The 13,252-nt window shown below is 38.3% G+C and overlaps 2 protein-coding genes and 1 non-coding gene across 23 annotated transcripts in view; 2 read left to right on the top strand and 1 right to left on the bottom strand.

The window, feature by feature from the left end:
* Positions 1-213, bottom strand: part of PCYOX1 (prenylcysteine oxidase 1) — a 47,036-nt gene extending 46,823 nt beyond the window's left edge. The window contains exon 1 of the mRNA XM_027555719.1: positions 74-213. The gene's annotated coding sequence lies outside the window, so the exon portion shown is untranslated. The remainder of the gene's footprint in view (positions 1-73) is intronic.
* Positions 203-273, top strand: TRNAG-CCC. Its single transcript has one exon. It is a non-coding gene; the product is annotated as a tRNA-Gly (tRNA).
* A 223-nt stretch (positions 274-496) lies between these two features.
* Positions 497-13,252, top strand: part of TIA1 (TIA1 cytotoxic granule associated RNA binding protein) — a 55,216-nt gene continuing 42,460 nt past the window's right edge. For 3 of the 21 annotated variants that reach the window (XR_003513433.1, XR_003513432.1, XM_027555732.1), the window contains exons 1-2: positions 546-836; positions 11,258-11,360. Coding sequence is in view for 10 of the 21 variants with exons in the window: in XM_027555732.1 (XP_027411533.1) it covers positions 811-836; positions 11,258-11,360 (129 nt within the window). In the remaining 11 variants the exon portion in view is untranslated. Of the gene's footprint in view, positions 837-11,257; positions 11,361-13,252 lie in introns of all 21 variants that reach the window. The other 18 variants (XM_027555723.1, XM_027555722.1, XM_027555728.1 and 15 more) reach the window with 16 other exon arrangements.

Raw genomic sequence — 13,252 nt, 5'->3', positions numbered from 1 at the left:
GATTTTTCATACAGAAAAAGTAGGAACATCCATTCAACCGTACCAAAATGAAAGAAAAGAAATCATCTCTTACCTGAAAAGTAACAGATTATGGAGACTCTCGGTAAACTTTTATTTTTAAATGACTAAATCTTCCTAATTTGGGAACGAACGTCCTCGTGTACTTGGTCCTAAGGTATTTCGGCAGAACCAGTTTCCGTGAGCGCCGCTGGTGTAGTGGTATCATGCAAGATTCCCATTCTTGCGACCCGGGTTCGATTCCCGGGCGGCGCACGCCGTTTTTGTCCCCGCTTTGCGTAATTTTTAGAGTCTTTCTTCTTCTAGAAACATAACTTTTCATTTCCATGGAGATTTATATTTTACTATAAATCACTGTTGACACATTCGAATCTGGAGGTGGAATTCAAAAACGTTTACTCAAGTCATTAAACAGTTAACCTTTACGCCTGCGCAGTCTGAGACAACCCCCTGGCGTCGTTGGAAGCACGGCTGCGCAACAAGTGAATATAAGGACTGAGGTGCAGCCTGGCGGCCAGGAGGTTGAAAGTGCAAAATTTCTCTGCGCCTGCGCGGCCCGGGTCACTTCCCTGGCTGCTCCAAGGCTCCCGGCTCGCCGCCATCTTGTATTGGGGCTTCATTGTTCGCGCTGGGCCCGGCAGTTGAGTGTAATTGCCGCCGAAGAAGGAGGCGGGGTAACCTCCGGTCAGCCGAGAATCCCGGCTACCCCTCAGCCATAGCTGGTCAAAAGATTTGTGAGGTAGTAAAGGGTAGGGAGCTGGACCTGGAGGCGCCGCCGCGACAGCAGCAGCCATGGAGGACGAAATGCCTAAGACTCTGTGAGTCTGGGGCAGCGATGAGGGGGGCGGGATGGTGATCGTCCCGGAGCGAGCCTTCGGCTCTGCGCCGCTCCCCAGCCTATTGTTCCCCGTGGACGCCGCGTTATCAAGGTTACTCTCTCTGGCGCTCACCTGGATGTCTAGGGACCGACACCCAGGCAGTGAGAACCAAATGGAAGGAGATGGGGCTCAGCCTCTAAATTAGTCCGTACACCTAACTGCCCCTACAGCCTGGCCTTTGGCCTCGTCCCGGGCCCTCGGCGGCCTTCGGCCTGGAGAAGAGACTTTCATTCAAACCTCTTTTTAGAACTCGGCGAGCCTTTTTGTCCCATGCTTTCTTTCTCTCCTGCATCCCTTCCCCCGCTTCTTGATGAACCTATTCTGATTTTTACAACCGTCTCGCTTTCATTTTACTTTGATTTTCTCCAGATACTCTTCCTTTCATTTTCTTTTTATTGATAAGAATTTTTGTCTTGAAAATCCGTGTACTCATTTTCAGGGGTGTAAACTTTACTCTCGCAGTTGCCAACTGGGAAAAAGTCAATTGTTTTTTCTTAAACTTTGGCTCTTTTTCTGTGGCAACCCCCCATCCCCGATCAAAAAGCCCCAAATCGGACCCCTAAGGATTTTGAAACTGCTTTTTTAAAATGGAACTCTCACCCGGAGGTATATATCAACTGAGGGGAAGTGGATTTAATGCTCTTTTATCTTCGCTTGCTACTTTTGTGATTGACATGTCGTTGAAGGAGCGGGGAGTTTTTAATAAAGCAACAATTGATAAGTACCTTAACTAAAATATTTAGTCACCTCTGAATTTTTGTAGTGTTAAGTGGTTTTAGTTTGGGATCATTTCTTTGTAGCGTAGCTTTCCCCCCGCCCCAGGCATTCTCCTTTGTTTTTCGAAGTACTATCCGATGAGGTGATCCTGCCTTTGTTACTCTTCTCGAAAATAAGAAAAAGCCCAATTTTTGACGTAGCTTTCTTATTTTTATTCTTCGAATACTGGCAATTTGAGAACCCTCTGCATTCAAAAAAAAATACACTCTTAGGTTTCTTTTTGCAACTCGGCATATTATAGTTGTTATGAAATACAATGTAGTCAATTATTTTTTTAGCGCCAAAAAATAGTTTTGTTATGTAATCTATGAGAAGTATAGTCACTCTTTTCTTAATAAATAAGTACAATTTTTTGCTATTTTATCTCATGTTAGTGCCCTTTAGTACTAGGATGCAGCAATTAGCACATGACTTTTGTTTTTTGAAAAATTGTATCTGTAGATGAATACTCCCTGGGGAAAAAAAATCATTAACCCCATAGAGTTTATGGAACCCTTTTTTCCCTTTTGTCTCTTCACTACAAGTATGATATCCAACAGCATACTGAATTAAGAAACTGCCTGTCTTTTTTTATATTATGATGTCTTCAAGGTTCTTATTTCAAAATTTTTAATTTCAGAAACTGCCAAAAATAATCTGAGAACTTAACCTTTTTAGTATGTTGATTTGGGAATATCAAATAATGAAGACAACTTCCGCTTTCCCAGGTCAGTCTACAGAAACATGCAGTACTAGTCTGGGGACAGAGGACCAGCCATTGTGGGAGAATTAATGAAGGAAGTTTTATTCAACAAATACTTGCGTTCGCTGTTAAGCCTTTCATGTGCTTGTTTAATCCTCATCAGAATTCTGCAGTAAATGTGTCCATTTTGCATTTGAGGAAAAGCTGAGATTAGAATTTAAGTAAGTCATCCCAAGTCATACACCTTTTTGTTCATCAGCCTGCCACTTTGCAGTCCTCAGCTTTGACTCACATTTATGACTGATTTTGCCTTGTATACTACCAGAACACCACATCCAAGAATCTTCCCCAAGTTGTCCATACTTTAACATTTCCTAATATCTCCTCCCTTGCTTCTACCTTTCTCAACCAAAGCTCCCATTCTTCCAGTCAAACCAATCCTGATTAAATATGAGTAGGTACTCATCCCTAAGTTTTGCCAGCAACGTTTTTACTTTTAATACAAAATGTTTGTGTGAATAACCTTCGGAGTCAGAGACTCTTAATATGTTCTTGGCAATGTCTGATCCATGGTAAGTGATCAATAAAATTGTTTTAAAAACGGGTATAGTTTCAAGCAGTGAATCAAGATTTACTCATTCTTGAGGGTAAGATATAGTCTGAATTTCAGTATTGCCTGTGTACCTAAATGGCTCAGAGGAAATACCTTCATTTGCCCCAAATGCGTGTTCAGCACTGCCTCTTTGGAGACCGCCAGGATTCAGTTTCTTGTCAGCAGTACTCTGGAAATGGTACAGTTTACCCTTGAACAATGCAAGGGTTAGGAGCTATAGCCCTTGAGCAATCAAAAATCCATGCAGAACTTTTACAGTTGGGCCTCTGCATCTGTGGATTCAACCAGTTGTGGATTGTGTAGTACATATTTAGTGGAAAAAAATACATGTATATGAATGAATGGATCCACGCAGTTCAAACCCATGTTGTTCAAGGGTCAACCATATTGTGAGAAGCGATTTGATTCGGGATACATTTTGAAAATAAAGCTACAGGAATTGCCAGTGGTTTGATGTTGAATGTGAGAGTGAAGTTGACAATAACTTTAATTTGCAAATGCGTAATTATCAGTCATCTAGAATGTTAGTTTGTTGCAAAATAAAAATGAGAACTGCCTTGAGAGCCTGAATGTCTTAGTAAGTCTTCAGGGCATGTTTGTGTGTGCTCAGTTGTGTCAGACTCTGTGACCCCATGGATTGTAGCTCGCCAGGCTCCTCTGTCCATGGGATTGTCCAGGCAAGCATACTGGAGCGAATTTGTCTCCCATCTCCCTTATCTTTTGCATTGCATACTGATTCTTTACCTCTGCGCCACCTGGCAAGTTTTTTCTTCAGACTGATTTGTTTACAATTGGCCCTTTGTATCCACTGATGTGAAACCCTCAATATGACAAGCCAAATGGAAGAAACTTGGGCATCCATGGGTTTTGGTATCCATGGGAAGAGGCAGGTCCAAGAACCAATCCCTTCAGAGTAACAAGGGATGGATGACTGCATATGGTCTGATATCCAAGTGAAGGAGATGCCAACTAATAAAGGATTTCTGCTATCATGCAGCGGTCTTTTGTGAAGAAGAGACAGTTGTTATAAGGTTATGATGCTGGCATATAATATTTATATTATGTGCCACATGGCTCTTACCAAGTTCCATCCTCAGCTTCAATGGAGCTTGCTAGATTGTTCATGGAGAGATTAGATACCATCTGGCAAGAGCAGAATCATCTCCCCAACACATGAGAAAAGAACAGACACTGGCCTGCACCCATTTTATCCTCCTCTGCCTGTCCAGCCCATCATGGCAGCAAAAGGTGTCCCTCCTCCCATCAGAAGCAAACCCCAGGTAAAGGACTTGGATGTAAAGGAAACCAGAATATTGTCTTGAGCTGCAGATACTTTGGGGGTTCGCAGGCAGCTCAGATGGTAAAGAATCTACCTGCAATGCAGAAGACCTGGGTTTGGTCCCTGGGTCAGAAAGATCCCCTGGAGAAGGAGATGGCAACCCACTCCAGTATTCTTACCTGGAGAATCCCATGGACAGAGAAGCCTGGGAGGCTACAGTCCATGGGGTCGCAAAGAGTCAGACACGACTGAGCGACTAATACATACATAGTATGTAAAACAAGTATTTACTGTTGTACATAATTCCTTTTTTAATTGAGATATAATTGATACACTGTATTATATAAATTACTAGTGTATAATTTTAAAGGTTATACTCCATTTATAGTTATAAAATATATTGCTATTTTAGTATAAAATGTTGACTATATTTCCTGTGGTGTACAATATATCCTTGTCATAATTTCATAATTAGTAAGAGACATACACCTCTACCCCTGAACTAGAATAACTCCAGCAAAATGGATTAATTTTCTATCACATTGCAAATGTTCAAAAATAATTCTAAGAGAATACAGTTACCTCTTTTAAATTTTTATTTTTTTATTGGAGTATAATTGCTTTACAGTGTTGTGTTAGTTTCTGCTGTACAGCCGAGTGAATCAGCTACAGTTATCTCTTTAACAAGTATTTATAGAGCACCTAGAATATTCCAGGCAGAGTTCTAAGTAGTAGATATGAATGAAAATATGTCTCTACTCTTATGAAATTTATCATTAGATTAAAACCTATTTATTCATGTTTTTCACTCAAATTTTCAGAGGCTTCATATCAAATTCTACATTTTTATACAATGATTGTGGCTCAAAACAAACCCAATACAGCATTCTGCCTTGCAGATTTTTCTTTGTAAGTTAAATTTTCCAGAGCTGTACTAATAAATACTTAAAGTGTTTTAGATTCTAGTGTTACAACTATTTGAACTTAATATCACCTTAAAATAATGTATATGTTAAATTGACATGAAGTCCTATCCCAGAGCTGTCAAGTTTTTACTGGCATTGATGACTTTTCCCATTGAAACGTCTCAGGTAACTTTATTTTGAAAAATTTAAAACCTATGGAAATGTAGCAAAAATAGTGCATTTAAGACTTAGATACCTTTCATGTGGAATTACCAATTGCTAATAGCCACATTTGCTGAACCATTTGAGAAAACATCAATACATTTAGGGCTTAAATAAATCTAAAAATTGGGGCATTCTCTTATATAACCACAATATAATTTTCATACTAAGGAAACTACATTGATAGAGTGTTTTTAACCAATACATAGTTCATATTTTATCCAGTTGCCTAAGGAGAACATTTACTTTGCAGTTTTGTATGATATTGGTGCATGATCTCAGAGGTGATGTTATAAATATCAACATGACATACTTCAATCTAGGCTGTTAACAAGAAGTTCATGGAACACCTAGAAAAGGATATTTTAATGTTTTTGAATAAAAAGCATCTTGAAAAACTATAACTACATAAATGTAAGAAATGTACATTTTGGTTTAGTAGTCTATTCAACATGGTGACAAGAAATCTTGGCTTTCAGCTGCTCCAGAATCAATTTTGGTATCCATCAGAATTTCTTTAAATGCATTGCTGCAAAAAAATTTAAGCATGAAAGGAATTTGATTTTAAGAAAAAGATACTGGGGCCATACTCTTATCTGTGAAGTGTTTCTCTGTGAATAAATCCACTTGTTACCTATCACTTTGTCTCACTGAGTTCTTTCCGCAGTGAGACATCAAGAAGCTGAGCTTCATTAGGTCCTTGAACCAGGCCCACTTGGAGGTTAGAGCTGGGAAATGAATGAGATACACATGCCCAAGAGTTTGCACTGATACTTCCAATTCTAGTCTGATGCTACAGAGTTCATTCTGTTCTTTCCCCTCTCTGTATTTGTAACTCCATTCTCCCAACTGTGAAGAACTTGGCTTCTATTGCCAGTATATATATTCCCAGTATATTCACTTATTTGCTCAGTCTTAGAATTTCAAAAAGTAGCCTCAGAATTGTTCAATCATGCTTCCTTAAAAATATATATATACAGAGAGAGAGGACACTTTCAGAATTTGGAGGAAGTTTATGGAACCTGGCTTAGAAAATGTTCAGGAAAGAGAGACAACTGTCAGGCCCACAGTTCTAATCAAGCTATAGACTATCCCAGAAAGCATACTCCTACCACATACAGTGAGGGCCTGGTATTACAACTTCAACTTCCACTGGACATGGGACTCTGCTGCTGTTTGCCACCAAAGTGGATTCTCTTCCGTTTCTGCTTCTAATCCCTGTCTTTGTCTTCTGTGTTCAGGGCTGGTATGTCTAATATGACCTCAGTTCAGTTCAGTCACTTAGTCGTGTCCGACTCTTTGCGGCCCCAAGAATCGCAGCACGCCAGGCCTCCCTGTCCATCACCAACTCCCGGAGTTCACTCAGACTCACGTCCATCGAGTCAGTGATGCCATCCAGCCATCTCATCCTCTGTCGTCCCCTTCTCCTCCTGCCCAGCATCAGGGTCTTTTCCAATGAGTCAACTCTTCGCATGAGGTGGCCAAAGTATTGGACCTAGCCCAGATCATATGCGTGGTAGACTATATAACCATATTTAGCCTTTCATCTTTTGAAGAAGAGTCAGGCTTTGCCATAGGGTAAAGATTTCTCTAAATGTAGGAAGATGTTTGGCAGCCTTGAAAGAAAAAAAACAACATATGTAACTTAAATCTGCTGTTAATAGGAAATCCTTCGCTTCAGAAACAGAATAATATGTGACAAAGTATGGGATAACCAAAGAAACTTGTTTTATAAAATTGAGACTGTTACATATGTTAACTTAAGGTTTATTGTAATGGTGTCAAAGGTTGAGAAAAAGTTGTTTGTGTAACTTGCTCTGAAGAGACTTAATAAACAGCTGTGTGAAGTTAATTGATAAAGGCTCCAGGAATTTACATTATATAGCAGGCCACATTAAATAGATACAAAGGCAGTACAGACCTTAATGCTTTTTATAGTAGCTTTTATTATTAGCTATCTTCAAACTAGGAAAATCACTTAGAAATTTTGAGTTTCTGAGAAAAATTTGATAAATTTTTCTGAGAAAAATCTTGAAGTTTTGCAGAGTAAATGACAGACTCCAGGTTCCCTACATACTGTCAGTTTATCACTGGATTACCTAGCTTTAGCAAAGTAGATGTTAGAATTAAATTTTCAGAAGAGCCATTTTTTTCCCTTAGACATATGCAATCCTTAGGGTTTCTTATAGGCACATGAGTTGGGTAAAAATAGACAGTGAAGAGTTAAAGAGATGGTTCAGAGTTTTCACCTTCACCCTTCCCTCAATGTTAATATCTTACATAACCATAGTATGATTATCAAAACTAAGAATTTAATAGATTGGTACAATACTATTAACTGCAAGTTTTATTACTGTTTTCCCCAGTTTTCCCACTAATGTCCTTTTTCTATTCCAACATCTAATCCAAAATACATTGTGTTTAGTTGTCATGTCTCTTTACTTTCCTATAATATGTGAGGAGATATCTTTCATTGTAGCACTTATGAAGGGTACTGATCTGTGTCATTTCAGTTCAGTCGCTCAGTTGTATCCAACTCTTTGCGACCCCATGGACTGCATGCAGCACGCCAGGCTTCCCTGTCCATCACCAACTCCTGGAGCTTACTCAAACTCATGTCCATTGAGTCAGTGGTGCCATCCAACGGTCTCATCCTCTGTTGGCCCCTTTTCCTCCTGCCTTCAATCTTTCCCAGCATTAGGGTCTTTTCTAACGAGTCAGTTCTTCACATCAGGTGGCCAAAGGATTGGAGTTTCAGCTTCAGCATCAGTCCTTGCAATGAATATTCAGGACTGATTTCCTTTAGGATCAACTGGTTGGATCTCCTTGCAGTCCAAGGGACTCTCGAGTCTTCTCCAACACCACAGTTAAAAGGCATCAATTCTTCAGTGCTCAGCTTTCTTTATAGTCCAAGTCTCACATCTATACATGACTACTGGGAGAACCATAGCTTTGACTAGACGGACCTTTGTTGGCAAAGTAATATCTCTGCTTTTTATTATGCTGTCTAGGTTGATCATAGCTTTCCTTCCAAGGAGCAAGTGTCTTAATTTCATGGCTGTGGTCACATCTGCAGTGATTTTGGAGCCCAAAATAATAGTCTGTCACTGTTTCCATTGTTTCCCTGTCTATTTGCCTTGAAGTGATTGGACCGGATGCTGTGATCTTATCTCCACTGTATAGTGACTACCTTTTTTCTCAACATACCCTGTCAGAATTGAGTCACTAAGAGTTGCCCACACTCAAGGAGAGGGAAATTAAGCCTCACTTCATAAAGGGAGGTGTATCAAAGAATTCTTACCCGTAACATTATTACTAAGGTGTTTTAATGATGATTTCCCTCATTTCTTATACATTTATTAATTAGAATTCTGTAAGAAAAAGCGATTTCTCACCCCCTCGCTAATCTAGGATTCAGTCAAGGATTATTCATTGTAAATATTAAGTTGTCAGTGTCTTTTAAGTCCCTCTTAATCAAAAGTAGCCTTCCTTTTTACTTTTTTTTTTTTAAGGAGGGTAATCTTTAAGATATCAAATAAGTCACCTTATATAATATCCCAGATCTGAATTTGTGTAATTGTTTTATATGCCCAATATCCTGTAAACTTAGATCTGAATTTAAGCTTAGCTAAATTCAAGTTAGATCTTTCTGACTTGAATATTTCATATATGATGTTGTATAATTCATATTGTGTACACAATGTGTCATTGTTCGTTCATAACATGATTTAAAGTTTGATCACAGGGTCAAAGTGGCCTAGAGATCTCACTTTTTTCTTTTATTTTTTTATTGAAGGATAATTGCTTTACAGAATTCTGTTGTTTTCTCTCAAACCTCAACATGAATCAGCCACAGGTATACATATATCCCCTGCCTTTTGAACCTCCCTCCCATCTCCCCATCCCACCCCTCTAGGTTGATACAGAGCCCCTGTTTTAGTTTTCTGGGCCATATAGCAAATTCCCATTGGTTATCTATCTATCTATTCCCTCTCCCATTGGTTATCTATTTTACATATGGTAATGTAAGTTTCCATGTTATTCTTTCCATACATCTCACCCTCTCCTCCCCTCTCCCCATGTCCATAAGTCTATTCTCTATGTCTCCATTGCTGCCCTGTAAATAAATAAAATTTTTCTATATTCCGTATGTGTGTGTTAGAATATAATATCTTTCTGACTCACTTCACTCTGTGTAATAGGATCTAGGTTCATCCACCTCATCAGAATGGACTCAAATGAGTTCCTTTTTATGGCTGAGTAATATTCCGTTGTGTATACGTACCACAACTTCTTTATCCATTTATCTGTAGATGGACATCTAGGTTGCTTCCATGTTCTAGCTATTGTAGATAGTGCTGCAATGAACAATGAGATACATGTGTCTTTTTCAACCCTGGGTTCCTCAAGGTATATCCCTAGCAGTGGGATTGCTGGGTCATATGGTGGTTTCAGTCCTAGTTTTTTTAAGGAATCTCACTACCATCTTCCATAGTGGCTGTATCAATTTACATTCCCACCAACAGTGCAAGAGTGTTCCCTTTTCTCCACACCCTCACCAGCATTTATGGTTTGTAGACTTTTTGATGATGGCCATTTTGACCGGTGTAGAGTTCTCACTTTTAAGGTGAGTTTTCCCTTTGCATATGTTAAGTAATCTATGTGACATCTTAGGCACCCTGCACATATCCATTTTCTTACCAGCCTTTCACCTAAGTTTTACATCTATTGATGGTTCATGCCTGAATCAATGATATCAGTAGGGCTTACACATCGTTAATTTAATGCTGTCTGTCTACAATTATTGTCTAGCATTTTTCTGTAAAGGAATTGTTCATTGTTCTTAAGACTTGGCACTTCTATCTTTGCCATTTTAGCCTATTCCTATGCCTTCATAATAAGCATTCAGTAGTCTGTTGAATGGGTAAATGGAAGGAAGGAATTGAATCCACGCTTTCTGGCACGTATAGGTGTTTTATTTTTCTGGGGAGAGGGTCCATACCTTTCATCACATTCCCTGAAGGATTCTTAGCAGAAGAATTAAGACATCTATAGTTGTTGGGAGACTACATTCTCTGATTTCAGAAGTAATAAAACTAACATACCTGAGGTAATCTCATTTCAAAATCCCATTTTGAATATTTATAAACCCTTAGATAAGGATCATCCTCCTCCCCCCAAAAAAGTAAGGATCATCCCAGTCATGTTGTCTTGTAATACATTATTTACAGTAATTTTGTTAGTCACCAACTTATATTATCTGTTAAAAGTCTCTCCTAGAATCTTTCTACTCCCTTTCTGCTTCCACTGATCAGTGATATTCATTAAAAGGCTTCCCTTTATTTTGTGAGCATGTATAACAGTTCGATAGTGATTGATTCATCTTTCAAAAATATGTTTACTGTCTAAACCAAAGTATACCTCAATTGGACACTTTTAGGACAATCATGTGAATTAAACATTGAGGAAATTTTATTTAATGTTCTCAGTAATACTGTAGAAGGAGAATACTTGCAGAGTTTTCTAGGATTGATTGTATGAATTGTTCTACATGTCAAATGATTCATTTGAGAGATTTTAGGCATATCTTCCTAAGGTAAGCCTATAAACTTAAAGCAACAAGTTTTATTTGTGCAAGCTGCACTAAAAACAGATACTTACTAGTTTCCCTCTACTAAACTGTCGAGTATATTTGTAAGTAACATATATTACATCTGTTTTGTAAGAGATTTTGAAGTTTTCAAACTTTTATAAGTTCCTAAATAGTGTAGTACACAGCAAAGATCTGCCTATTCCCCCAATTCATTGTTCAGTATTCAACTTTAAGAACTGATTTAAAAGAAGCAAATTTTAAGTGGTGAATTGTTTTTCTTTGTGTTTCAGATACGTTGGTAACCTTTCCAGAGATGTCACAGAAGCTCTAATTCTCCAGCTCTTTAGCCAGATTGGACCTTGTAAAAACTGCAAAATGATTATGGATGTAAGGGTATTTTACTTAGTTAACTTTCTTCTTTTTTTTTGTTTTAAATACATTCTTTAAATCCATTATTTCCAGGATCTCTTAAATTGGTTTATACAGTCTAAATTCATAAAGGTTTCAGTAAATTTGTAGTAAGTCCGTTTTGGCCACCAAGTTTGTTTGACTCAGTAAAGAGAGACTAGATCTAATCATTTCCAAAACGGATGAGAACTGTATGTGGGACTCTTGTTTTAAAATGTATTGAGGCATCAGAATTGTTTGTTTTCTATGTGGTGTCAGTTGATTGGCAAATCTAGAAATTCAGTTATTAATTAAAATAGGAAATTAGGCAAAAGAAATAATAGACTTTGATACTGTGAAGATGTTTTAAACTTTATTTTTAAAGGTCACAATTCAAGTTTTTCTTGAATTGTGGCAGTGCCCATTCATCAGACTTTTTTTTTTTTTTTTAAAACAAGCATGTAGATTTTTATTTTGTATTGGGTTGGAGCCGATTAACAAACAATATTGTGATGGTTTCAGATGAACAGTGAAGAGACTCACCCATACGTATATGTATCCCTTCTCCCCCAAACTCCCCTCCCAAGGGATACAGATGTTTTAGACGCAAGTCTTAATCAGTACTTGGACTCTAAGTAGATGTAGATAACTGAATCTGCATACTGAGGCTGTTTTGCTTCGGTGGTGAGAAATGTTTCTTGATTTTATTTATACCTAGAGTTCATGGTTACAGCAAAGGGGGCTTATCTTGGGGAGATGGGTGTGGGCTTATTAAAGAATTGCTTGCAGGAGATCCAGAGCTTTTGCCCCAGGGTAGAGGAGTCAGAGTTTTCACTTTATACTGGAAGAGACAGTAATGAGGAACAGGACTGAACTTGGCACAACCCAATCTATACTGGAATGTTGATATTATACACATGACTCTAAGGCTGCTGCTGCTGCTAAGTCGCTTCAGTCGTGTCCGACTCTGTGCGACCCCATAGACGGCAGCCCACCAGGCTCCCCCTGTCCCTGGGATTCTCCAGGCAAGAACACTGGAGTGGGTTGCCATTTCCTTCTCCAATCATCAGACTTTAATGTATAGAAAAAACATCAATTCACTCATGTAATCAGTATTAATCCTGAGTCATAATATGTGTAAAAAGGCAGCTTCAAATTCTCTTGATGAGAAAAACAGTACTAAAGAGAAATCCTTTTATCCCATGGTCTTTCCTGCATTTAAACGTTTAGTTTTTGTTTCTCCAGGAAAGAAAGTCATGTATGTATCGGTATCTACTACTTTCTCTTCTACTATATTCCAGTTTAATGTTTTTTACCTTGGTATTTTTAAAAGTAATTATTTAGCCAGTTGGCTTTGGTTTGTTGTCTTGTATTTTAAAATGTCAAAACTTTTCTCCTAATGTGGCAGAGTCACCCACACATAATACAGATGGATTCAACGATGTTTTTATTCTTTACACTCTTCTGAAGTGTTCTGTTAATCATATTTAATATCTGTATGCCTTTGGATAATGAATGAAAGATTCCCATACCCATAGAGAAAGATAAGAGGGAGAGAGAAAGGGAAATGATGGAGAATTTAAAACCAGTCTTTCCTTCATCTGGGTCTCCTTCCTTATCTTAGTAATAGCATTTACTAAATGTTTACTGCCTATCATTTTTATACTGATGCCTCATCAAAAATACTAAATAGAAACAGTACAAAGCAAATGTTATTCCTGTTTAATATATACAAAAATGAGGCAAAGCAAGGATGTAAACCCAGATTGATCTATTCTCTCCATAGGTCTATAGGGTGCTATTCTCTCTCTGTCTAGGTCTTTCTCAATTTTCTGGTAAAGATCGCTAGCAAAATGTTAGTGACTGCTGCACCTACAGAAAAAGACTAGCTAGGGGAG

This window comes from Bos indicus x Bos taurus, chromosome 11 (assembly GCF_003369695.1).
Source record: "Bos indicus x Bos taurus breed Angus x Brahman F1 hybrid chromosome 11, Bos_hybrid_MaternalHap_v2.0, whole genome shotgun sequence".
Taxonomy (NCBI): Eukaryota; Metazoa; Chordata; class Mammalia; order Artiodactyla; family Bovidae; genus Bos; species Bos indicus x Bos taurus.
Note: the sequence above shows the minus strand (reverse complement) of the source record. Positions and strands in the feature narration are given on the sequence as shown.